This window comes from Podarcis liolepis (assembly GCF_965112155.1).
Source record: "Podarcis liolepis genome assembly, chromosome: 10".
NCBI classification, from domain to species: domain Eukaryota; kingdom Metazoa; phylum Chordata; class Lepidosauria; order Squamata; family Lacertidae; genus Podarcis; species Podarcis liolepis.
The window spans coordinates 34,241,823-34,266,880 of record NC_139562.1 but is presented as its reverse complement, the minus strand read 5'-3'; the positions used below and the strand labels follow the sequence as shown (position 1 = coordinate 34,266,880).

At 40.8% G+C, this 25,058-nt stretch overlaps 1 protein-coding gene across 10 annotated transcripts in view; it reads left to right on the top strand.

Annotated features, from left to right (window-relative positions):
- The window catches only part of ANO4 (anoctamin 4), a 141,547-nt gene that overhangs the window by 82,132 nt on the left and 34,357 nt on the right, over positions 1–25,058 (top strand). For 6 of the 10 annotated variants that reach the window (XM_083462849.1, XM_083462852.1, XM_083462851.1 and 3 more), the window contains 6 exons: positions 11,292–11,392; positions 11,576–11,677; positions 14,564–14,608; positions 19,773–19,904; positions 22,558–22,664; positions 24,083–24,138. In XM_083462849.1, the coding sequence (XP_083318975.1) occupies positions 11,292–11,392; positions 11,576–11,677; positions 14,564–14,608; positions 19,773–19,904; positions 22,558–22,664; positions 24,083–24,138 (543 nt within the window). The remainder of the gene's footprint in view (positions 1–11,291; positions 11,393–11,575; positions 11,678–14,563; positions 14,609–19,772; positions 19,905–22,557; positions 22,665–24,082; positions 24,139–25,058) is intronic. The other 4 variants (XM_083462850.1, XM_083462853.1, XM_083462848.1 and 1 more) reach the window with 1 other exon arrangement.

Below are 25,058 nucleotides of genomic sequence, written 5' to 3'. Positions count from 1 at the left end.
CCTGAGTGTTTTTCTTATGACACAACACACATGGCTTTGTTTTGGGATGTTTTACTATCCTGAGATTCATTGGAGTTCATCTTGAAGTAGGATAATGTTCACCAAAACAATTTGTGTTTTGTTTTTCAAGGGTCTGGGTTACTGAGGAACAAAATTTCTCCTCTCATTCTTTGTATTGAGCCATTTCTCATAGTTTCAGTAATATCTTTATCTCATGTTAATGTGATGAATGGAAGGAGAAATTAGAGATGTAACAAGTGCACATCCTTGAGTGATTCCTGATAACAGTCCACCAAAGGGAAGAGAGAGGCTATAAATAATAGTTAAGGATAATAATAATAATAATAATAATAATAATAATAATAATAATAACATACCTTTACATATGATTACACTGAAGAAAATGATTTTGTGAAAAGGTTTGCTCACTTTTTTGGGCACATTAAACCCACTTCCTTGCTTTTGTAACAAGCTACTTAATCCTCTTGTTAACCCTACAGAAGCCAAGGCAGTTATGATGATGATGTTAATAATAATAATAATAATAATAATAGCAGCTCTCCCTGACTGTGTTTCACTCTGGGTGGCTCCCAACAGAATATTAAACAAAATAAAACTTAAAAACTTATTCTAAAAGTCAGGTAGTTGTTTAATTCCTTGACATCTGGTAAGGAGGGCCTTCCACAGGGTGGGTGCCACCACCAAGAAGGCCCTCTGCCTGGTTCCCTGTAAGCTCACTTCTCTCAGTTAGGGAACAGTCAGAAGGCCCTCGGAGCTGGATCTCAGTGAACGCTGGGGGTAGATGTGTCCGATTTCACACACCAGATGGCAGAATTATTGTTGATGTTTTAGCCATAGCATACTCAATGCAGCATTGAAATGATTGTTGGAAAGAGTAAGTTGATTTTCTGAATCTAAGTTTCGTTTGCAAAGCTGGCAGTTAGAAAAAATATATATTGTAAACTCTGCAAATGTGAAATGAACCACAGGGAAGGAATAAACATTGAGTCACCGATGCCACTCTTAGCATTTCTTGTGTTGCTTTTCTTAAATAATTCTCATATCCACTGGCAGAGGAAGAGGAGTGCGGGGGAGCACACCGCCCCCGGCAGTGGGATCCCAGTGGGGTGCCATCGTGGCTGCCCCCCACCCACGCAGGGCACCCCTCAGGTGGCCCACCATGCCCCCAGGACATGCGCCACACCCCTGTGGGTGGCCCGCCATGTCCCCGGGATGCTTGCCAGCCTGGCCCCCGCCTGCTCTCTGCCCCCCGGTGCCAGAGCATGAAGCTCTGCCACTGCTCACATCACTGACTTCTAGTTAGCACTTTTTTTGCTCACATTGGACACAATTAAAAACATTTTAGAGAAAGGAGGCGGCCACTAAGAAACTGGCTAAATCATCCTATTTATGTTTTACATACTTCTTCACATTTGTTTAATAACATGCAGCTTGTTGAACTCCTCTACAAAATTCCTTCTGTTCAGATAATGGTGTCTCTGGCATTGACTTCAAAGGATCAGTGTGATTTCACCCTGCATGTTTAGATATTTTAAACTATTAGATACTCATCCAAATTTGAAAGGCATATCCCTCCTCATTCTATTTTGGAGTTTTGGTGATAATGACACTCCAGACAGAAGGCAGAAAGCTTGTTCCCAAATAGATACAAGGAATGGATGAACACCCCTCTGCTTGCCATTGGGGATTATGAGCATTCCTTGTGCACAATTCAGAGACTTCAAAGGATTTTGTAAGTGCTCCAAAAAAAGAAAGAAAGAAAGAAAGGAAAGAAAGAAAGAAGAAGTTGCAGACAAATCCTCCATTATCCTAGGTAAACAATGGTAAAAAGAAATAAGTCACTCAAGAATTATTAAACGCTCATATGTGAAATTGCTGATTGTCCAACAATATGGTCTCCATACTAAAGAGCTAGGAAGCAGCCAATACAATTCCTTTCTCTAAAATGGGATCCTGGGAATTAGAGGCTAGTAAATTGTTGGAAGGCATGTTTAAGCATATAGGAAAAGCCTATACATAAAACATATAGAAAAAGAATAAACATGGTTTCTGCAATGGTAAGTCTTGTCTCACTGACCTTTTAGTGTTATTTCAGAGTGGGAACAAGCATCTGGATGGGAATTATCCAGTAGACATTATATATTTGGACTTTGAAAAAGATTTTGACTAAGTCTCTCATCAAATGGTCCTTGGGAAACTTAGGTGTCTGATCCAGCAGGGCTTTTATATTCTTACAGTTCTAACACTGTGGGAGAAGAAAACAATAATAAATTGTTATTATACACAATAAGGCATGTTCCATGTTATTTCACAGAGCTAGTTTGTGTTAAACCGGGGTGGTTAACAATAAGAAATGCAATTGTTAACAAATAAAGCAAAGAAATATTATAAATATTCACAGCAATCATACTGTTACGAGTTATGGGGGACAGACCACCCCATAACCTCTATATTCAGTGAAGGGTTATAATTTGAGGGAACTCATAAATTCATGAATTCAGCAAGGATGGAAATAATACCAGCCAACTTCCTCATGAGGTCAGCCTGGAAACGGTTTACTGGAGGGCGAAACAAAATGGTAAACCATCAGCAAAACATCAGACTTTTGAGGCAGGGTTACTAAGGTAGGGTTATTGTTGGCCTGATGTAAGCAACAGGGAAAATTTGCCTTTTGCAATGGGCTTGAGAAGCAGATATTTCCAGGATGAGCTGAAATCCTCCCAGACATTTGTTCTTTAATTACCTTTGAGATTTTCATCTTGTGAAGTGGCAGGTAATCCATGAGGGCTTAACTTTTAGAAGACATCCAAAGATCAGTCACCCTAGGCAAAGGTTTCTTCTAGTTTGAAATGCAAATCCATTAACAGAGTAAATGTAAGTAGTCCCTTATGGGATTTAATAAAGTCCTTGTTTCAGTAATGATATACAAACTAATGAGCAGGTGAGGGTTCACTGCCAGCTATCCTTTTCATAGACTTCACAATGACTTGTCAGCCAAAAATGAGGCATTAGAATGCAGTTGTCTGTGATCTTTCATAACTTTATCTCACTCTTCCTTGAATCTTCTGGGGAATGCCATTTCTTCCCACCCAACCAAAAGAGGCTACAATACCACCCTTCAAATGAAGAGCCCCCAAAAGAAAAGTCCTTGCCTGGTGCTTAAAAATAAAGGTGGCACCAGGCATGCCTCCCTGGGCAGAACATCCCACAAGTGGGGTGCCACTACTGTCAAAATCAAACCCTGTGGAACCTCACATAGAGTTTCCATAGGGCTGAACAGTGCTAAGTACCACCCTCTCAAAATGGCCACCACAAAGCAGTGCCACAAACTTGCAACTCGGATAGCTGTTCCAGAAGAATACCATGGTTGGTGGTATTGAAAGACCAATGGTTTTTCTGGATCTTTTTTTTTTTTATAATAGCAGCAGACACCTGCCCAGCTTGATAAACTGCTTTTGAAATTATCATGTATGGAGTTGCTATGGTTGGAGGGAGGGGAGTCAGAAGTGTGCCTCCCTTGAGGATGTGAGACTAAAAGCCCCTCTATCTCTGGAAAGTGGAAGCCATCCCAAGGCCAACTATAGCTTTTGTAGTTCAACGTGTCCCTGCTGGGAACATGCTTTACCTAATTACATCAGTGTCTACAGCTCCCTGCAGCACGATGAACTATTTTAACATCCATTTCCAGAGGCATGAATCTATTACACTAATTATATTCCTGTATACTTCAAACCCTTCTAAATGGTATTTTTCCTCCATGAATTAAGATGTCTTTGAAAACAAAGATAGAAGTAACCATAAAATGCCCTAAAGTGGTTGCCTACTTTGTCCTATAAATTTAAAATTTCTGCTTGAGGTAAATTCTGTGCTACGGTGCCAAGATGCCTCCCTGTGAGGAGAAGCAGTAAAAGGGTTGAGGCATATAATTAAAAAAAAATACTCTGTATCTACCACAAATATGCATATGTGATGTTCCATGTATGTGTACCTGCCAAAGAGATGTGTGTGCACTTGTCAGTCTTCTCTTGCTTATCCATTAGGCATGTTGGACAACTGAATCTTCTTGCAACCTGTGGACTTGCAACCAGTATCTGGTGCTGTTAAAACTGATTGTGTCCTCCATCTCTCTTGTGGCTAAGAGCATGCCCATTCCCTAAAATTAGCTTGCTAGCCTACTAGATAGTGTTTGGGTTTTTATGTTGGGGTGGCAGTCAATTAACAAACTTTTTGTTTATGATCTGTCTGATAAGTATGTGTAGATACATTCAAATTTGTCATCTGAGATTTTAAAGAACCCAGGCTTGAACACTATTGCAGGGATAGCAAACGGAGAACATCATAGAAATGCACGTGCAGTTTGCAGCACTGAAGTGACCTCCCCATGGTGCAAGCCTGGCCTGGGCAGTGTCTATGGAGGTCCTGGCCTCCCAGATAACAAGACCCCATTCTTGGCCTTTCTGATGTGGTCCAAAGGATAGCAGAGCAATACATTTGGCACCAGCTTGGCTTGCAGGAATTGCCAGAAGGAGACATACCATGTGTGGAATGTGCAGTGCCATATATCAGCTTCTTTGTAGAAGTCTGCACATGTGGATTATCAGAAGGGGAATGGCACCAAATATTTTAGTTTGTCCCAAGTTGCGACATCTGTAGTTCTACAACAATATGTTTCTAAACCATAGGGATTTTCTAAGCATTGCATTGCATGGTCCATTAGTTAAATTCTGGGGGTGGGGCACATAGAAAAACTAAACTGAGAAAGCTAAATATAAAGAACCTTATAATGTAGTTCCTTCTGAAGTCACGGTCCTGCAAGCTACATAATGTACCTACAAGCGAGCAAGGACTTGCGCACTTCCATGTGTATGTGGTGAACCTGCAAATTGTTAGAAGGACTGAGCTTCTAGAGAAGAAATAAATGTGTACCCATCAGAATCTCGCTTTGTTTAACTTTTCTATTGCAATAATCAAATCTGCTTGCAGTGAAATGTGGGTGAGGCAGAATGTTCTGTGTAACTTTCACAACAACAGACACTTGACAGTTTGCTAGCAATTGTACTATACTAAAACAAGTCATGTGATTTATTTATTTTTGTTCTCAAGAGCCATAGCAAATATATCTTAATTTGTTTTGCTTTGATGTTTTATGCACTTCTCATGTTCTAAAAGATGAATGTCATGGTTTCTAAAGTGAACATTCTTTGAAGAACTGACTAAATGTTGTCTGTTTTGATCCTCGTGTCTTTAAAGATGCTTTGTTACAGCAAGTCACTGTTATGGCAGTGCTCAAAGCCCCAAAGATGTTAATTTCATGAAGCAAAAGTATTATGTTTTTTACTTGGATGCATAATGATATGCTGGCAACCCAGGCTTTGAATTTAAAACCTCACACTATACAACTAAAGAATCCAAATTATCCCAGTATAATGCAGAAGGCATTGCATACATTTACACAATTTGCAACCTTTGTCAGTCCAATTTATTTAGGGTTTTCTTACAGAATTTAGCGGGGGAGGAGATTCAGTTTTTATAAAGGACTGATAGGGGTGGACCAGGGTGGCTAGATGCAAAACAGGAAGTGGAAAGTGCAGCAGATGCATTAGAATTTCACTTGTTGCTGAAATTCCCTCTCCTACACAGCAGGCACAGAAGCCCTCTCCTCTTTTTTACCTGCCCACACTAGTGAAAAGCCACATAGCAGAGTACAGCCACACGCTGGCAGCAGTGAGGTTGATGGTTGTAGCTTTATAGAGACAACACAAAATGGAATGGGATGCTTCTGGGCTTCTAGGTCATGTGGCCACTATGATTACACTTAACTGGATGGAACCAATGACTCTTAGGCTCTTTTTCTTCTATTGCAGCAGTCTGTAGTTTCTAAAAGGAAGACTGGGATAAGGTGGGAAAATGGAAACACTTTTTCTTTCTCAGGAGTGAGATGCAAGGACATGGGGAATATCCACAGGGGATTTCAGGAGTCTTAAAAGGTAAAGGTACCCCTGACCATTAGGTCCAGTCGCAGACGACTCTGGGGAATCTCCACAGGAGATTTCAGGAGTCTTATTAGCTTTTCGCAAAAGTGGAAAAATAGGCTCAATGAGCTGAAAGGATGATGAGGTAACATAGGTGTGGAGGCAGACAGAAATTGGGGTAGCTTACCAAATGGAAATATTCACTCAGTATCTGAAGCCCCCACAGACTTTCCTTGCTACATTAGCAGATATTGCAAATATGTTCTCAGTTTTTTCTCCACAATTTTGTGTACTAAGAATTTGTTGTTTTGGGTTTTTTTTAAAGTCGTACTTAAAGCTGAATTATTTATTTCAGCTATTAGATTTCTCGGCTTGCTTAACAGTTAGATCCTATGCATGCTTTCTCAGAAGCTCCACTGTGTTCCATGGGACTTGAGTCCTGTGGCTTGCAAACTATTTACAGTGGTACCTCGGGTTAAGTACTTAATTCGTTCCGGAGGTCCGTGCTTAACCTGAAACTGTTCTTAACCTGAAGCACCACTTTAGCTAATGGGGCCTCCTGCTGCTACCACGCCACCGGAGCACAATTTCTGTTCTCATCCTGAAGCAAAGTTCTTAACCTGAAGCAATATTTCTGGGTTAGCGGAGTCTGTAACCTGAAGCGTATGTAACCTGAAGCATATGTAACCCGAGGTACCACTGTATTCAGATTACAGGCTAATAAAATATCTCAGCTTCAAACTTCAAAATAATACTTTACCAATAAGATAAGTCCACATATTGGTAGGATAACTTGTAAAATCAATTTGTAAAATATATTTGGAAAATGCGTCATTCTTTTTAGCAAGTGATCTCCCCATACCCAACAGTTGTTTTCTAAGCCTGAATATTTTCAGGTCTTACAAGCAAGCCAAGACTATTTTCCTCTTCTTGACTGCATAATTTAACTGCTGCTTAAGTGGGAGTGTCATTTGAGTGTGACAAAACCTTTTTTTATTTTTGTTATTCTAAGAGAAAGTATGATGAAATATACTGTTGATAAAAACCTTCCCTTGGTACAACTTGTTTTAGTCTTATAAGGAAAGGGGGGGGGAATCCTATCTGAAGTTCATAAATCTATTGTGAGAACTGCAGTTTTAACTGGCGCAGAGCTGAAATTTTATGTGGTTTTTGAAGAGTGCAAAAATCTCATTGTTGCAGTGGTGAGAAGAATGTGGTTCTTTCTTGTGTGGTGTGGGAAGCTGTTTGTTATAAGCACGTAGGGATTGGCCAGGTGCAGGCCTTCCAAGGGCGCAGACCCAGGCGGGTGCAAAAATCGGGCCTCTCCACGCCTATACAGCTCCTTGCCAAGGGTGCAAAGGAGCCTGGGTACGCTTCTGGTTCTAAGTAATAGACGCTTATCTTTCAAGATGGTTTGTAAGCTTATATGCAGAGTGCAGCACCCTATCTCTCGACCCAGACTGAAGTGACTTGGCTGCTACCTACTTTTCACCTGTGCTCCATCATGATCACCAGAATATGCTGAGAGCACTTGCCTATTCGTAGCCTCAATAAATCAAACGTGAATGAAGGAGTGTGCTCAGTGACCTGTTTCCACCTATGGAATACCCTGCTTTTGGCAGAGCTCATGCCTAAAATGCTAGAGGAAACAAATACATGGTTTTAGTTTAACTGAAGAAGAAGAAGAAGAAGAAGAAGAAGAAGAAGAAGAAGAAGAAGAAGACACAAAAAGAACACCTATACCTGTAAATAATAGCTAGAACTTACAGGGACAAAAAACAAATGCAATGATGTCTCAGTTTTAATATAAATTTACATAGACCTTATTGTAGTTGCAGAAAGACTTTATTATAGTTTCTCTTCTGTGTGCCTTGCAAATACTGTAGGAATATTGCAGGTGAAGTGGATAATTAATTTCACCAATGTGCATCTCCTGAAGACTCCAGAAACTAATACATGAGCATCATTTCAGTCTCATCAGCATCCTACATCTCTGCAACAGTTATAATAACAAAATACTGTAATGATAGTTTTATCCAGTGAGGTGTTTATCCAGTTTGTGATTGCCTGTTGATGAAAGGGATGCCATAGGTCTTAGAAGATACAAATTGGTCAACATATTTCCTGGAAAATGTTTTGGGCCAGCAATTCTTCTGAATAGCTACAGTTTACTTTTTTTAAAAGTCTAGAGTTAATTCTGCAGATGGGAGTACCATGGAGGAGGACATGACTGCCTGCCTGAACAGGTGCACTCCACACTACAGCATTTTGTTGCAGATCTTGCTTTTTAATGCCATTTACTTCAACAACACATGCTTGATGATGATATATTGCCAAGACCTGAAAATACATTGAAGTTGCTTATATAACAATTACATTGAACCTTGAGATATAGGCAGCATCTGAAAGAAAGTACAACTGTGTTCATGAAAGAGTTAACCAGAGATACTACCTACTGCTACATTCTAACACACCTGATGTTGGTGTCAGGCGAGGCAAGGATGGCATCTGATGTCCTCTTTCCTTCCCTCTATCAGTGGATGGAGAAAGTAGTTCCATGCAAGCCAACATCAACTACTGCCTCTGCTCCTCCTGCTGATGGTATCCAAGGAAAAGACTCTGAAATTTGGTGTTTTGGGGTGAGGAAGGGTGCTGGGGGTTTGGGATTCAATTAATCAAGGAGTTGAGGGAGGCAGGAAGCCGTCCTCCCCAGCTTCTGCTGTTTACCTCGTTAGTTAAAGGTAAAGGTAATGGGACCCCTGACCATTAGGTCCAGTCGTGGCCGACTCTGGGGTTGCGGCACTCATCTTGCTTTATTGGCCGAGGGAGCTGGCGTACAGTTTCCAGGTCATGTGGCCAGCATGACTAAGCCACTTCTGGCGAACCAGAGCAGCACACAGAAATGCTGTTTACCTTCCCGCCGGAGTGGTACCTATTTATCTACTTGCACTTTGACGTGCTTTTGAACTGCTAGGTTGGCAGGAGCAGGGACCGAACAACGGGAGCTAACCCCGTCACAGGGATTCGAACCGCCGACCCTAGGCTCTGTGGTTTAACCCACAGCGCCACCCAAGTCCCCTACCTCGTTAGTTACTTCACCCAATTTTCTTTCATTTGAATTAGACATTCATTTATGAAGAAATATATTCAGTGGTACCTCAGGTTAAGAACTTAATTCATTCCGAAGGTCCATTCTTAACCTGAAACTGTTCTTAACCTGAGGTACCATTTTAGCTAATGGGGTCTCCCACTGCCGCGTTTCTGTTCTCATGCTGAAGCAAAGTTCTTAACCTGAGGTACTATTTTTGGGTTAGCGGAGTCTGTAACCTGAAACGTCTGTAACCTGAAGCATCTGTAACCTGAGGTACCACTGTAGTGCTTAAGAAAGTTGCAAAAGTTCTTTGTAACTTTCTTTATTCACTCTAAGCTGCTTGACCTTTAAAATGTTAAAGAAAGCAAGGAACTTGAGCAAGCTTGTAAAATATATTTATCTGGATTCCTTTCTGCTGAAGATATTGTTGCTGGCTGGATTTTAGAATCCTTTGATCCTTCGTAGTGTACATGGCGAACAAGAACATAGTGTTACAATGAGATGATCTTATTCTACACATCTTGAAGAAATAATTCCGCTTCTCCCCTGCATTGTGAGGGCAATGCATTTACTTGTCTTCATATTCATATAAGGAAAACAGTTGCATCACATCTATACTACGTTTGTTTGTTTGTTTGTTTGTTTGATTTATATACCACCCTTCATCAGAAGATCTCAAGGCAGCTCACATGATAAAAATACAGGATAACAACACAAAATAAATAGTTAAAACAAAAACAAAACAATAACACCCACCCACCACCCACACAAACACATTTAAAATGTTGTAGAATATTAATCAGTCAAAGGCCTGGTTGAAGAGGAATGTTTTTACTTGACACCTAAAGATGTGTAATGAAGGCGCCAGACGAACTTCCCTGGGGAGAGCATTCCAGAAACAGGGAGTCACCACAGAAAAGACCCATTCTCATGTTCCCACCCCCCAGACCCCTCATAGAGGAGGCACACAAGGAAGAGCCTAAGATGATGATCACAGAGTCTGAGTTGGTTCATATAGAAAGAGGCGGGTTTTGAGGTATTGTGGTTCTGAGCTGTTTAAGGCTTTATAGGTCAAAATTAGCACTTTCAATTAGGCCCAGCAGCTAATTTGCAGCCAGTGCAGTCAGGCCCAGATCGTTGTAATATGCTCAAACCATCTTGCCGAATTCTGCACCAGCTGAAGTTTCCAAACCATCTTCAGAGCCAGCCGTATGTATAACTCATTGCAGTAATCTAACCTAGAGTTTACCAAAGCATAGATAACAGAAGAATGAGCAGCTCTTATTGTTTATTGTCTTCTGTGATACAGTCACTTTAATAAACTCATTCAGTGTCATGCAGACATAGAAATTCTCACATTAAGAAAGGCTTCAATTTAGATGTACAGGAAAAGAAAAAGTTGATTACCCTATTAGCAAAGGCAGCAATAGCCCCTCCCCTATTTTCAAGGTAATTGTCATTATAAATATTCAAACAACTTCAACAGCAACTGAATATATGAGACTGCAGAACACATGAATCTGTGGTATTTTCTCTAACTGATGGCAGCATCTGAGATCCTTGCCAGGAACTGAACCTCAGGTCTTACGCACAGATTTTGTGTGCTCTTCCAGTGCACAGCGGCCACTACCAATTTCTTGCAGATCCAGTATTCTCTCGACAATAGCAAATAGCATGGCTAAGAATCATGAGAACATTTCATTGAGCAATGCTTCCCTGCCCCACCCATTTTATTACAGCCCTCATATGAACACATACTGCCACTGTGCCACTTTTAAGTATTAGGCACAGTAATTGCAAGAAATGCAGTTTTCCCACTTCTTTTTCATGACATTTTTATTTTACTCTTTTATCAGTGGTGCCAACAAAGGCTTTTTCCATACTCCCAGTTCATGTCAAGCAGTCCTCATTTGTTGGCCTTATTGTGTGTGATATCCTGAAATATCGTGTGGTGCACTTTCTTGTATGAATAACATCACACATTCCTGTCATGTCTAATCAGCAGTAAGTCCTCTTGAATTTTGTGGGGCTTATGATCAGGTAAGTGAGGTTCTGATTGCAGCCTATGTCCTTATCTCTACCTGGATGTATTTTAATTTAGGAACACTCTAAGAGAGAGTGAGTGTGTGTGCGCGCGCGTGCCTGTGCGTGTGTATTCTTTATTATTTCTGTGACCAAGTCTTCATTTAACCCATTTTCTGTTGCAGTCATCGTTATCAAACAGCGATATCATCTTTGTGAAGCTGCATGCCCCTTGGGAAGTACTGGGGAAATATGCAGAACTTATGAATGTAAGAATGCCTTTCAGGTAGGTCTAGTTATATCTTTGGGCTTGCCATTCTGTTTTTTAAAGCTAATGTAAACCATGAAAGTGAAATGCAAATGATTGTTATTTTCTTTTTAATGGGCTACAATTTTGACTCAGTTTCAATTTTAAATTTAGGTGGTATATAGCAGTGCCACTATTTTCATGGGGGTGTTCTGTCCTTAGGCCCTTTAACCCCTTCAATGCTGGAGCCCCCTGCATACTCGTGCCCTGCTGTTTTTTAAATGGACATTTCTTTGAAAACAATGGAAAATCGAGAAGATCCAGGTACGTATGGCAGCACAGAAAAGTGCATGCCTGTTGAACGTATCTGGCATATCCAACACCTGTAGCCTGCCAGTATGTATGCTGCCTTGCTAGAGGGGGAAAAAGCACCTTAATACTGAAGCACCTACTACAAAGAAAAAGTGTTCAAATGAAGAAGATAAATACATTTCATGACTTTTACCAAAAAAACCCCACAGAGCTAAAATATTGTATAATACTAATGGCCAAATTAACTTCAAAATGTCATTTAAGAAAATTTTGGTATATTTGGCTATATATGAACTTTAAATATATATAAACATGCATTTTAATGTATTTTTAAATCTTACGCCTGCTTTATATTCGATTGCTTAAAGAGAAAAAACTTAAAATAATGTTTGTTTGGCTTATACTAATTAACATTCAAACAGCCTCTTTTTTCACCTATATAGATTTACATTAGTGTAAGTCTGTAGAATGAAATGTTGGTGTTCTTAATTTGCAGAGTGTATACACTGAAAGAAAAATACGAGTTCAGAATTTGCTGAGCAATCACAATCTGTGACCAGCTTTCCCAGATTCTAAGCAACTCTTGATGTCTCCTTCAAGAGCTGTTATGAAAGTCTGCTCTTTTAGCTATTAACTCCCTCGCCAGAGCTTAACAAGTTGGAGAGATCAAAGCTATTTCAGTGTGGATTCAGTTTTCAAGATAAGGCACACTCTTCCGAAGTCGTCTTTATCCATATTTTAAATCTCAAAAGGAAAACTAAAATTTGTCAAACTGTACTATGATTATAAACACAATGCAGCTTGTCCAGGTGAGTGCAATTTGCCACTTTCCAGGCAAAGAAAATTTTGAGCCCCTCCTGTGACATCACAAAGGCTCCTCATATGGATGAGTTATGGCCATGAGCTCTGTCCTGCCACACTGCATCTTTTCTCTTGCAAGGGGTTCTCCAAAACAAAAACGCCCAGGTGCTTTCTGTTTGCTTTGAGGGTCTTACTGTGGCCACAGGTTTCATTATTGAAAGCATGGTGGGCACTCAATTTTGGGTAACATCTCATGGCACCCATAGCCAAGGCTCTTTAAACAGCCATTATGAACTTTCTCTGCCAATATATTTTCTTTATTACTGGTGCTGCTGCATTTTGTAAATTAAATACATTATTGCATATTAAGCAAATCAGAATCACCTTGCTGGATTTGACCAAAGTCTATCGGATCCAGCATTCTGTTTCCAACAATGACCAGCCAGATAATTCTGGGCGATATATCAAAAGGATACAAAAGTAATGGCTATACCCTACTGCTCCCTCACTCCGCCAACTCTGCTACTTGAAAGTATACCAGTTCTGAACATGGAGGTTCTGCTTAGTTACCATGGGGCAATACCCTTAATGAGATTGCCTAATCTTCTTAAAAAGATAAAAGTCACCTTGTATAGATGACCAAATGTGAGGATAACCATTGCATGGAATGGATATATGGGAGTGTTCTCATTGATCTTCCTCCCAGCTTTTGCACATTGCTAGGCTCTTCTGCATAGAGCCTATGAAACTACATTCCATGTAGAAGGGCTGGTGGTCATATGAAGTTTCAGCAGGACCTATGGTTACGATCCCAGCTCTCACCCCCAGAATTGATTATCTCTGCATTTGGATACCATACATATTATGGTAGGGAATTACATAATTTATGAATAAGTACTTCCTTTCATTGACAAAAGACCAGAACTATCAAAAAGCAGAAGCACTTCACTCCCTACACCAGTGAGGGGAAACCTGTGCTCCCCCCAGATGTTGTTGGATTGCAACTCCCAACATCTTTGCCTCGTGTGCTGTTTGTACAATATTGTACAATAAAGCAGGATGGATACCAGGAAAGAGCCATTTTCAAATCAAATGTGCATTCTAGCCAATATAGCTTCACATTCACACAGATAAAACAAATGCAAAAACTAACTTATATTTCATTTGACTAATACCAGGGTGGGCAGACAGTAGAACTGGATCTACTGGTATGGCCAGGATAGATCAGCAAGAATTTCTGACTCCCAATAGCAGCAACAAAATGACCACCTTCCTAGCTCTAAATTATAACTGCTGAAATGAAGATAGTTCAGAGTTACCAGGGATTGAATTTTTGTGTAGAAGGACCATGAGCTCTGTTTACTTCTGGTACTCAAGAATAATTCCTGGGTTCATATTTATCAAATCTAAGTATATGCCCTTTAAACCATGCTCCACTTGGTGTATCTTGGAGGTTCTGGTAAAAATTGAAGTAGATCCCACAAGCCTGAAGTCTGCCCACTCTTTTATCTAAGGGGAAAGCACTTACTAAACACTTAACTAATGCTTCTGTACCACATGCATGCCACTTCTTAGAGAATAACTGCATCACTGTCACTAACACTAGCACCACCTAGAGATGTGCTGCATGTAAAGTTATGGCAATTGCCCAGTGCCAGGGTTTGCCTAGCCTGAGTATTAATTGCTGTATGTTCCCCAGTTTGAAGCACATGCAGTTTATCAAATGCTGTCTTTAACCATTCAGTTATTGATGTTGAAATCGCTGCGTTAAATTTATTTATATTTGCATTTGCCTCCCCAAAAGCTGCCATCAGTTTCCAGGATCCTTTTGAAAGAAAAAAGGCCCCTCTCTTCATGCATGAACATAAACGGAAGAAAGAAGAGTAAGGGGAACAAAAAAGGGTTTCCTCAAGTTCCATCCTACCTGACACTTTTGTGGGTTTCTGTGATGGTTCTGTCTGTTAATCTCTCTCTTTAGTTTCTTCCTCCACCTCTTACAGGCTTCTATCTTCAATCTCCTTTCCTTCCTTGCTAGTTCATACTGTAACTGACGATGGGTTTTCTTCTCGACTGGCTTCATTTTTGCTGTTCTTCCAGGAGAAAAATCTATTACCTGCATCGCCGGTACAAGTTCCTGAACAGGTTAGTGATGTTTTTCCTTCATCAGAAGAGGCTAGCTGGCCATGGTTGATGTAAAAGTTCGACCACAGAAGCCGAAGCGAAATAATCAACTGTTGTTTCTGCAAATACAGTAGTTACAATGATTTTTGTGTGTGGATAGTTGAATTGTTGTTGGCTTCAAGGCATTACTGTCATCTCATGGTTTGTTCTAACATGTATGTTCCACTTGAAAGGCTCTTAGGACCAAAGACACCATTTGTGCAATTGGAAAATTGAATTGAACAGATGTTTTGTTAGAGTAAAAAGCATGGGTATCCAATCCAGTCATACACACCATACATTTAAATCACATTTACCCACCCCACCCCAAAAGAGTTTACCTCTCATATAGCTATAATTCTGAGCACCCTTAACAAACTACAGCTCTCAGGATTCTTTGGGGAAAATAATGTGCTTTAAATGTATGGTGTGTAGACAGCCCAGAACTCAGGAGTTTAGGGCACTTTAAACCCCAATGTAGTTGGAGGCCCCACAGCTTTTTGCCTTGTGAGAAAATATCCCCTTGGTACCTCTGCAAATGGATCTTGCATCTGGCACTTCCCCCCACAGTTAGAGGATGAAAGGACCAGCAGATAAAAGCAGGGTGAATCTTTGAAACCAAACAAAAGCAGGCAGAATAACTATAGAAAATGTAACTAAGTGCAAGGTAAAGCTCATAATGAAGGCCTCGTGAGCAGTCTGTTAACCATAAGCACACAAATCTTCCACAGTGATATGCATTAGGGAAGTAAATAATGATGGTTTTGTTCTCCATATTAATGAATCAGTAATCATCAGAACTTACTTCTTGTATGTATCATAGCTTGCCCTTAATGGGACTATTTTATATTTATATTTATTAATCTTGGATGTATTGGGTTCCAGATTTCGAACTAACATTCCAGGGGGAGGTTTGAGAAATAGTTAGCTTAGAGAACAATTCAAAAGGCTTTTAACGTTGTGTGAAGTAACTATGTTTTAACATAATAAAAGTGTCATGATTCCCATGGAAGTGTCTTTAAGGGGGGGACGTGTTTTCAGACCTGGAGAAAGAGTGGGAGGAACTTGGGGAGTTAGACCTGGAGGACCCTGGGGAGTGTCCCAGTGGAGTTGGGGGTAACAGATTCCAAACCCCAAGAGATGTCTCTTCCCAGGGAGGGTCCTAGCAAGTTAGGGCATGGGGATCTGTCCCCAATAGAGGCTTAGGCAAACTTTCAGAAGTGCCTCCCATTACCTCTTTTCCAGACACGTCCCCCACAGTTGCCTTCCCCCGTTACAGCTGGGAATAAATCTGAATCTGAACTGGCATTCACCCCACCATAGCTGTCAATGTTTCCCATTTTTTAAGGGAAATTCCCTTATTCCGAATAGGATTCCTCGCAAGAAAGTGGAAAAGTTGACAGCCATGCACCCCACTTCTTTCTCCAACCTCACCTATTTAGCCCACAAGGATTGCCCATTTGCTTGTCCACCTACCATGCTAAATGCTGTGCCTACCCCATTTTTTAAAAGGAAGGTGCAGGGGGCATGTTACTTTTTAGTTCAGTGTTTTAGCTTGTGCTTAGCTAATGTAACTTCTCATGTAACCACAGATCCTTGCAACCTGTGGCTGCCTTATGTACTGTTCTTACCTGAAAATAAAAGGCTTTGACCTGTTTATTTAGTATTCATTCTGATTCCTTTGTAGGGAGGTTAGGCAAAATTGGCTGTATGAGTATTCATTTTTATTTGTTTGCAGGGAAGTTAGATGACATTGCCTCAAAGCAAGTGTTATCTCACGTTTCCTAGTGCATTTTCCTGTGATTTTCCTTACTGCAAAAACCCAGTCTTTTGAGTAAGCAGGTTTGCACAAGACCTTCAAATCAACTACAACTGTGCAACCTGAATTGGCCAGTATGTGATTGAATTCCATCCCAAAATAGTGACAGTCTGAGAAAAAAAGAGATGACTATGGATGAGGTGAAAAAGCAATAGGTGGTCAGGCCTTCAAGGCAGCAACTCAGAGTGGCAGTGACAAGGCCAGACTTCTGATAACTAGTTTAAGCAGGATTAGATATGCTACCTAGGACCAACCAATCAAGGCAAGGTAATAGATACTAAAGCTTGAAGAGTTACTAATGCAGGGACTAGCTTGCAATATAACAACACAATACCCAAACTAAATAAGAAATCCCGTGTGCATGCCAAAACCTATGGGTGCCCCTAGTTCTTTGAATCCCAGCCATTGCATTTCTGTTTTACAATTAATAATGGAAATAGCTAATTGGGCTTGGTTGCCACATTACTTGAAGCCTATAAATGGCTCACAGTTTGATCTTAGTCCCTGACCTAGTTTAGATCAGGCATGTGGAAGCTTCTTTGGAGCCTTATTCATCCTACTACATTATTCACCCTTTGATTACATGGATATCATAAAGCAAAACTATATTTTGTTTATTTGCTCCAGGTAAAGTAGGGTTGCCATATATTTTTAAGGAAATTTGCCAAAAATGACACTGCTGACATGAGTTGTCTTTTGTAGTATGCATAGTGCTATCTTTGTCATGCAGCAGAACTTGCTTCAGCCAGCCCCATGCTAAATGAAGGCACCTATAGTGTTTGAATGAAATATATAATAAGCTCAGGTCAGACTCTTTGCCTAGCACTGCTAACTCTGATGGGCATTAGCTGCCCAGGATCTGAGTCAGAGGGGTTTTGGCTCATGTAGGCAAATCGGTTTGTATGTACATTTGGGAGTGCACAATTCTCCCTTTGTACCTACTTCTCCTTAAATTATTCAGTGAATGTTTTAGCTGAATATTCTTCAGCACATGAATATTGATTGGCACTTCATGATAGGCTACAACGCCTGCAATCCCTATTCACTGGCCATGTCTGCTGGGGTTGATGGAAGTTGCAGGCCACATTGACTAGGCCTGTCATAAGGTATAGGACAGGCATAGGCAAACTCGGCCCTCTAGATATTTTGGGACTACAACTCCCATCATCCCTGACCACTGGTGTCCTGTTAGCTAGGGATGATGGGAGTTGTAATCCCAAAACATCTGGAGGGCCGAGTTTGCCTATGCCTGGTATAGGAGCTCTCAGCCCAGGGTGCAACATTACCAAGCTGAATGTTTTCCCACTCCTACTCTACATGAAAAGTGTGATCAGCAGGGAACTGTCATTGCAGAACTGAGGTACTGATGCGGGTGGGAGGGGGATTCTACAAGAGGATGCTGTTTTCATTGACATCTCCATATCATGTAGTGAATTTTTTTTTTAATTCATTTTCTTACTTATGTGTTCAGTTTCTTACCAGACTCACCTTCAACAAGAGGGGTTGCCTCATGTGGCTTCAGACCATGCCCTTATTAGAGTAATTTTACCAGGAAGTTAAGATGGTATTTTTAGCATCTTCTTCCCAGAACAATAGGAGATGTATGCAGCAAAGAACTTACCAGTGAATTGGTATTGTATGAATCATATGGAAGCAGCGGCGCTTTTTGCCCTATTACATCACAGCTATTTGCTTCCTGGCACCAACACCATTTCCTGTAGAGATCTTATTGACACTAGGAACAGTTTCCCACAAAAGAACCAATATCAACAGTGCATACTGGGTTATGTTGACTTAATGACTCAACGAGTTTGTGCAGGCTCTGTTCTGGCCAAACTAGACATTACTCAGGAGTTTTGTAGTGGTTGGGGTGGGAGATGCATGACCTACCTCCCTGTTTTTACCGTGTCCCATACCTATTGCCCTATAAAAGGCCTTTACTTTGATGCAAACAAAATATCAAACTAGAAAACACCTATGGCTGCTTTTCATTTAAAGTAGATATATCAGTAAACTATTCGCATACTTGCTATTTGCATATTGCCTTAAACACAAGCTGAAGACACAGATGGCCTTGTGCCAGATTCGGAATCCCTAAAGAAATCTCCATGTGGATACAATGCCTGTTTGTTTCTATTGCCATTATGTCGTCAGTCTTTGACAACAGGTTTCCACCTGTTGGAAAGGAGATTATTAAATCTAAGAACCAGCAGTGCTTCCAGCTCTTGCGGTGTATGATTTGTCTTCAGAGAGTCCATAAATTCTGCAGCGTATCAGGACAGTGTTGCTGAAACAAATTGACAGAGCAGGTTTTTAAAGGAGCACCCTCTGTGAGACATGAGTGGGTGGCAAATGGAAGCAAAACGATTAATTTCTCTAAAGTTCTGCTGCCAGAGCTTTCTACTGTGGTTTCTGAAATCCTCATGCTTAAGCATCCTTAGTATAGTTTTGGCAATTAAGGTGTAAATTTAGATTAAACCAGCTAAAAATGAAATTGGCAAGAGCTTATTTGGCCTTCATTGATATTTGCTGCATTGTAGCAAGTGCTTCTGTTCTGTCAGGAAAGACATTAGAGACAAGAGCGGCAGGAAATACTGTTCTGTTGGCATCTTGCTTGTTCATAATAAGTCCCCTGAGTAGTATTTTGTGTGAAAGCAGACCCTCCTTCCTGGGCTAATAAAAGTTTAGGCTTTTGAGAAAGTTGTGTTCATTGGAGAAAACAATTCTCATGGTCCAAGTTCTCTATTTCAATTCCCAGGAGTCAGTTACCACTTCCTTGCCGCAGTCTCCAGAGCCCTGAGCCTCTGATTCAAATTCTAGGGTGGTAAGAAGGGAGACATTTCACAGGTGTCCCTGCCTTTGACCCAGCACACAAAGGGAACCTCCTATTCCCTTCCCCTCCATTCTCAATCTGTTTGGCGAGGCAAATAAATGCTTTACGGCCTTGAGAGGTTGGTCCACGAAATCCTCTTTTGCTATCTGTAGTGAATCAAACAGGACTAAGCTAGTCTGATAGTGAGCACTCTGATTTTGTAGATCACACGCAATTAAAACTAATTGGTTCTACTGTACTTTATACAATTCTGTTCTTGAAACTGCTTTAAAGCATTTTCACTTTTCTTTTCAACCAAAAGTGTTCCCAGAACAGCATGTAGATAAATTAAAAAACACGACGCAACAGACACTTTCTGAAAAATCCTTGTATGTAACTTCCCCATAAACTTGTGTTGTCCATACAAGTATGATTGTACGTATAAAGAAAGTACCCGCCTCGGTTTTAATGTTTAGCTTTATGTTTCCTTTTGTCTTGCCTTTCACGTGCTACAGAATCGAGAAACAATTAAGCAGGTTTCGAGGATGGTTACCTAGAAAGCCAATGAGGTTGGACAAGGAAAGGCTGCCAGACCTGGAGGAGAATGACTGCTACACTGCCCCATTCAGTCAGCAAAGGATCCATCAGTGAGTGTTGTAAGGAAGACAGATTTTGAGATGAACTAATACTGCTACAGTTTATTTTGGGGATAGCAGCATATTAGTAAGGATGGACCCCTACTGAACTGCTTGAAATTTTGCTCAAATGCTGCAGTTGCAGCCCTTTGCATCATTTCCTCTGGCTCATCGGGTGAGGCACAGCCCTGTGGTAGGGGCCTCTGAAGGACCCATTTGAACTTGGGTTGAGGCGGGCAGTTCACCTCTCGGCCCAGCTGTGGGAATTCCTGAACGGCTGGCTACATGTGCACTCTGCTGCCAGGTAGGATGGCTGAACACAAGGGGCCACAACCACTGGGCCCCCTAGAAAGGGGTAAGCAGCTATTGCAGCCACTTCATCATTTCCTCAAGACTTCATTTTCTAGTTGACAAATTAAAAGGGGTATTGATGTGTTACGTGAATGCACCACAGCTTGAAATAGTTCATTATTCTTGTTTAATTCATTTCATTTTGTCCTGCTTTTCTGCATGAAATGTGCGCATAACTTTGTAGAAACATAACAATTCCAATTCATTTATAAAAACAATAAAATGGCATAAAAATAATTAAAACAGCAGCAGACTTGAGGATGCTTTTAAAGTTCGGATAAGAATAAGAATAAGAATAATTTTATTATTTACACCCCACCCATCTGGGTTTGTATCACAGTCAAAATCTGTATTTTGTACTGCATCCCTAAACCAACTGTTTAAGACACAAACTTAATGTACCGTATTTTTCGCCCCATAGGACGCACCGCCCCATAGGACGCATCAAGTTTTTTTGGGGGGAAATAAAGGAAAAAAAATTTATTTCCCCCCAGGCGCTTGTGGGGCCGGCAGCGGGGAGAAGCGCTCTTCTCCCCGCCGCCCGCCTTCAGATCAGGTCCGGGGACAGCGGGGGAGACGCGCTGCGCCTCCCAGCTGTCCCCGGAGCTTGCGGGGCAGGCAGCGGGGAGAAGCGCTCTTCTCCCCACCACCCGCCTTCAGATCAGGTCCGGGGACAGCGGGGAGACGCATGAGACTGGTATCAGTGTATTTTAAATTGCTTGTCTCAAGGCTCACCTCTTCAGGCCAAACAAGACATAATGCCTCCCACACAACAGTGTGAGTGATTTTTAAAAGTAAATGGCAGGCACCTTTGCTTTGATCCAGATTGGGCCCCATGTGCCTGCTATTTGTATTGCGGGAATGGGGGAGCCCCAGATTTACCTTTTAAAAATACTTATGCAATTGTTAGTTGTGTGAATGGCCTGTCATCATGACCCTTAATGACCTTGCAATAAAGGCCAAAATCTACTCTTGTCCATCTGGAGACCTTCCTGTAAATCAAGGAGTTGTTGCGTGGCCTTTTATGAAAGGGGAACATTACATTTGGCCTCAAGCTAAAGTTTGCAACCTGGAAAGTTTCCAACAGAGAATGTATCAAAAGAAATTAATTGGCTGGCTTTCAGCTGCAGTCCTGTTAGTTCAAGGCTATTCTTTAGATGACAGTTTGGTGCATTGCCTTTATTCTGCCTTATTAAGCCACTGCAAGGACATTTTAAAATTTCCAAGTTTCCAGTTTTACTCATCTCTTAGGAAGTGCAAGTAACAAGGAAAGGTGCGATGTTATTGCTTCATTTTTAAAATCGGGTGCAATTAAAATAAATCCCCTGTCATTCAAAATACATTATCTGACTTTTGGATGTTTCACTGTATCCCTTGCATAAACATTGTTTATGTTGCATTAGGCATCTGAGAGTCCTCCATCGCACCCAGGAAGTGAGGTTGTACCCTAACCCCAAGATTTTTGGTAGGATCCATAATTTTCATGTTGGCTACTGTCATGTCTGAGTCAGTGATCACAAGTATGAAGAACTATTCCGGGCATGTTTACTCAAAAAAATCCTGTTGCATTCAATTATGTTTACTCCTAAATAAGTGTACCTGGAACTTACATAGGGGTTGGGACCATCATTCAGTGACAGATCACATAGTTTGTATGCAGAAGGTCCCAGGTTCTGTCCCTGGCATCTCCACAGGTAGCAACAGATGATGGGACAGATCTCTCTGCCAGAGTTGATACCAGTCTGAGTAGGCAATACTGAGCAAAATGGAAAGGTAGCTTGACCTGGTATAATGCATCTCATTAAATTCCATAATTGTTGCATTTGACCACAGCCTTGGACAGGCAGAGGTCCAGTTCAATCTACCAATTTGTGAAGTCTGCTTTACTGAAGCTTACTTACTCTATTGAGATTAAACTCCACACGACCAGCCCACCCAGGAGGCAACGTGAGGCAGCTGCCCCAGGCAGCAGGATTCATAGTGGCAGCAGAAACTGTGTATACATGTATCCCCCAGCCCTTGTTCCTTATCTAGCTCTCACCCCTTTTTCCCTGGTGTGGCATTTTGTAGTTTGCCTCAGGTGCCAAAATGTCTTGGGCTGGCCCTGTTACCATAAGCTCATGTTATTATTATTTTTTAAAAAATCTTTCATATACAGTGTCCTTCAAATAACCCAACTTAGCAGAAATTTCTTATTGTGTTTCAATTAATTCTTTTCTTACGTTCTACTGCTGAGTTGTCAGAGATGTCAGTGACACCTCCTTCTATTGTCATGAGCAATAACTATCTTGCTTGTGCTTGTTTTCAAAAATAGCTTCATCATCCACAACAAAGACACGTTCTTCAACAACGCTACAAGAAGTAGAATTGTTCATCATATTTTACAGAGAGTGAAATACGAAGAAGGAAAAAATAAAATTGGTAAGTATGGGACAGCAACAGATTTTACTGCTTATTAGCCTCTCCAAGTAAGTAGGATGGTAACTTTAAACATCCCAATGCTTTAATGGGGAGGGAAATCACAACCTCACCTCTTTGGTCAATCAACCTGAAAAGTGAGGAGGGTGCTCAGGATGGGGAAGAAATTTAATTGCATTTGCAAATGAATCTATTAAAATTGTGGTTTCTGAAACAATATGAGAACCATAACACAGCCATCCTCTGAAATTTGCACTTACCCAAATTTTGCGATGCAGTTTTCCAAACCAGGTTTACAATATTGCATATATTGGGTAAAGTGTATGAATATATTCACAAAACTAACAAGCAAAAACATGTTATTTTAGGAGAAATCGCTCACCAAAATGTGTACATTAGTCAAAACTTCATACAAAAAAAAGTGTTTATTAGGAGAAAATTGAACTAAAATGCAGATTTTCATGAGGATTTAAAAAATAAAATAAATCCACAATCTGCTGCAGAAACGTGAACTGAATTTAAGTTTGGAAACTAAAAGAAATGAAATTCACAGAACCTTTCTGCTCCTAAATGCTAATTCAGTTCCCACTGCAGCACTGGGATATGACACAAGGAAGAGGTAAATGGCACCCTCTCCACTCCTCAGAGGCAAAGAGGCAGGGCACCACAACAGCACTAGGACTTTTTGTCATCTGGACTTTTAAACTATTTTCCATAATAGTCAATTATTGTTTTATATATTTATATTTATATATTTTTTTTAAAAATGAAATTGTAGTATACAAATATTTTAAATAAATAAAATGCAGCACTCAGTTATTGCATAAGTGATTGCAATTGCTGCTGAAGATCCTAGTACTGCAGTTTTAACTGCTATTGCTGTGGTGCAGAGAACATGCTGGAGCACTCTTCAAAATCCTAAACAATGCCAGAGTTTATCTGGAGATAGACTGTGGTAGTTGCTGTTTGTTTTGTTCAATGCAACCCATACTGCTGTGGAATGTGGGAGGTGGTTGGCAGGCCACTTTTGAAAAGACTTCAGGGCCAGGTTCAGGCTGTGGGCTGCAGTTCCCTACCCTTATCTTAAGAGATGCCATGGCGGGCACTCATATTATTCTTTGATAAGATTACTAGACAGATACCAGAACTTTCCAGGCACTTGATAGGATAGGATAGGATAGGATATATATAGGATACCTGAAAACTATCCTAGCAAAATTAAGAGCAATTCACAAGGAGTTCTGAGAAATGTGGGTGTTCAAAAGTGCTTGTACCACTTTGCAACAGTTACCACTCCTTTATAAAGTGTTATAAAGAATTTGCTGTTCCTTTTCCAACATTCAGCTGTTACTGTATTATTTCTAATGCATTATTGTCATTCCAACCCTACATGCTATATATTGAATATTTTTGTTTTTCAGGTCTGAATCGATTGCTTACTAATGGCTCCTATGAAGCTGCATTTCCTCTTCATGAGGTATTATTTCCTATTATTTTTCTTAGCAAACACAATATAGTCTCTAGATGACTTTTACTATAATTATCATCAGTAATATTAATCCTGTTTTTTGCTGGATTGGGTACAAGTATTTTGTAGAAATACTTGCCTTTGAGACTCAAGGCATTTCCACACCATCGTTCTATTGTACAATAGAGTCTGACAAATCTCCAAGAAGAGCTTTGTTAAAAGACTTCAGAGAACAGTTTGTATCAGGGATAGGCAACGATGTTCTCCCAAGATGGACTCCAGCTCCCATCAACCCTGACCACTGGCCAGTCACATCTGGAGAGCACCACATTTTGTGAAGTTGATAGACTCAGGAGAGGCCATGTGTGACTTAAGAGGTCAAAACAGATGTCAAATTCCTTCTAGAGGAATCCTCCTCAGAGGAGAGCCTGGTTCACCCTGAAGGGGACCATAGAGAACAAGAAGTTAGGCCAGGCAGCAGCAAGGCCAAATTAGAACCACCAGGCATTATGGCACCCCACCTAATAGAAAGTCAGAGTTAGAAGCTAAGCCACGTCCAAGCCCAAGAGAGCACCAACTCAGCAAAGTGCAGAACCAGTGGAGTGCTCATCTGAAAGCCAAGCCTTCCTTGAGAGTAACGTGCTACTCATGAGGAGCTACTTCTTCATTAGTAGATCAAACTCCTCAGATAGCTGTGACAACCACCAGGTGTGCCTAGAGTGGGGCTTAGCAGGCTCATAGATAAATGCCTGCAGTTCCTTAGGAAAGTTTCTGGAGCAGCTTCTGTACTGCAGCTTCTTGTCAGCTGTGTTGTCTTGCTGTGAACCTGACTTTCCTGTGTGTGTGGCCTTGGCCTGTGACTGGACTATGGTTATTTCATTAACTGCCTCCCTCACCAAACTTGACCTTGGAGTTTGACCTGGCATTGG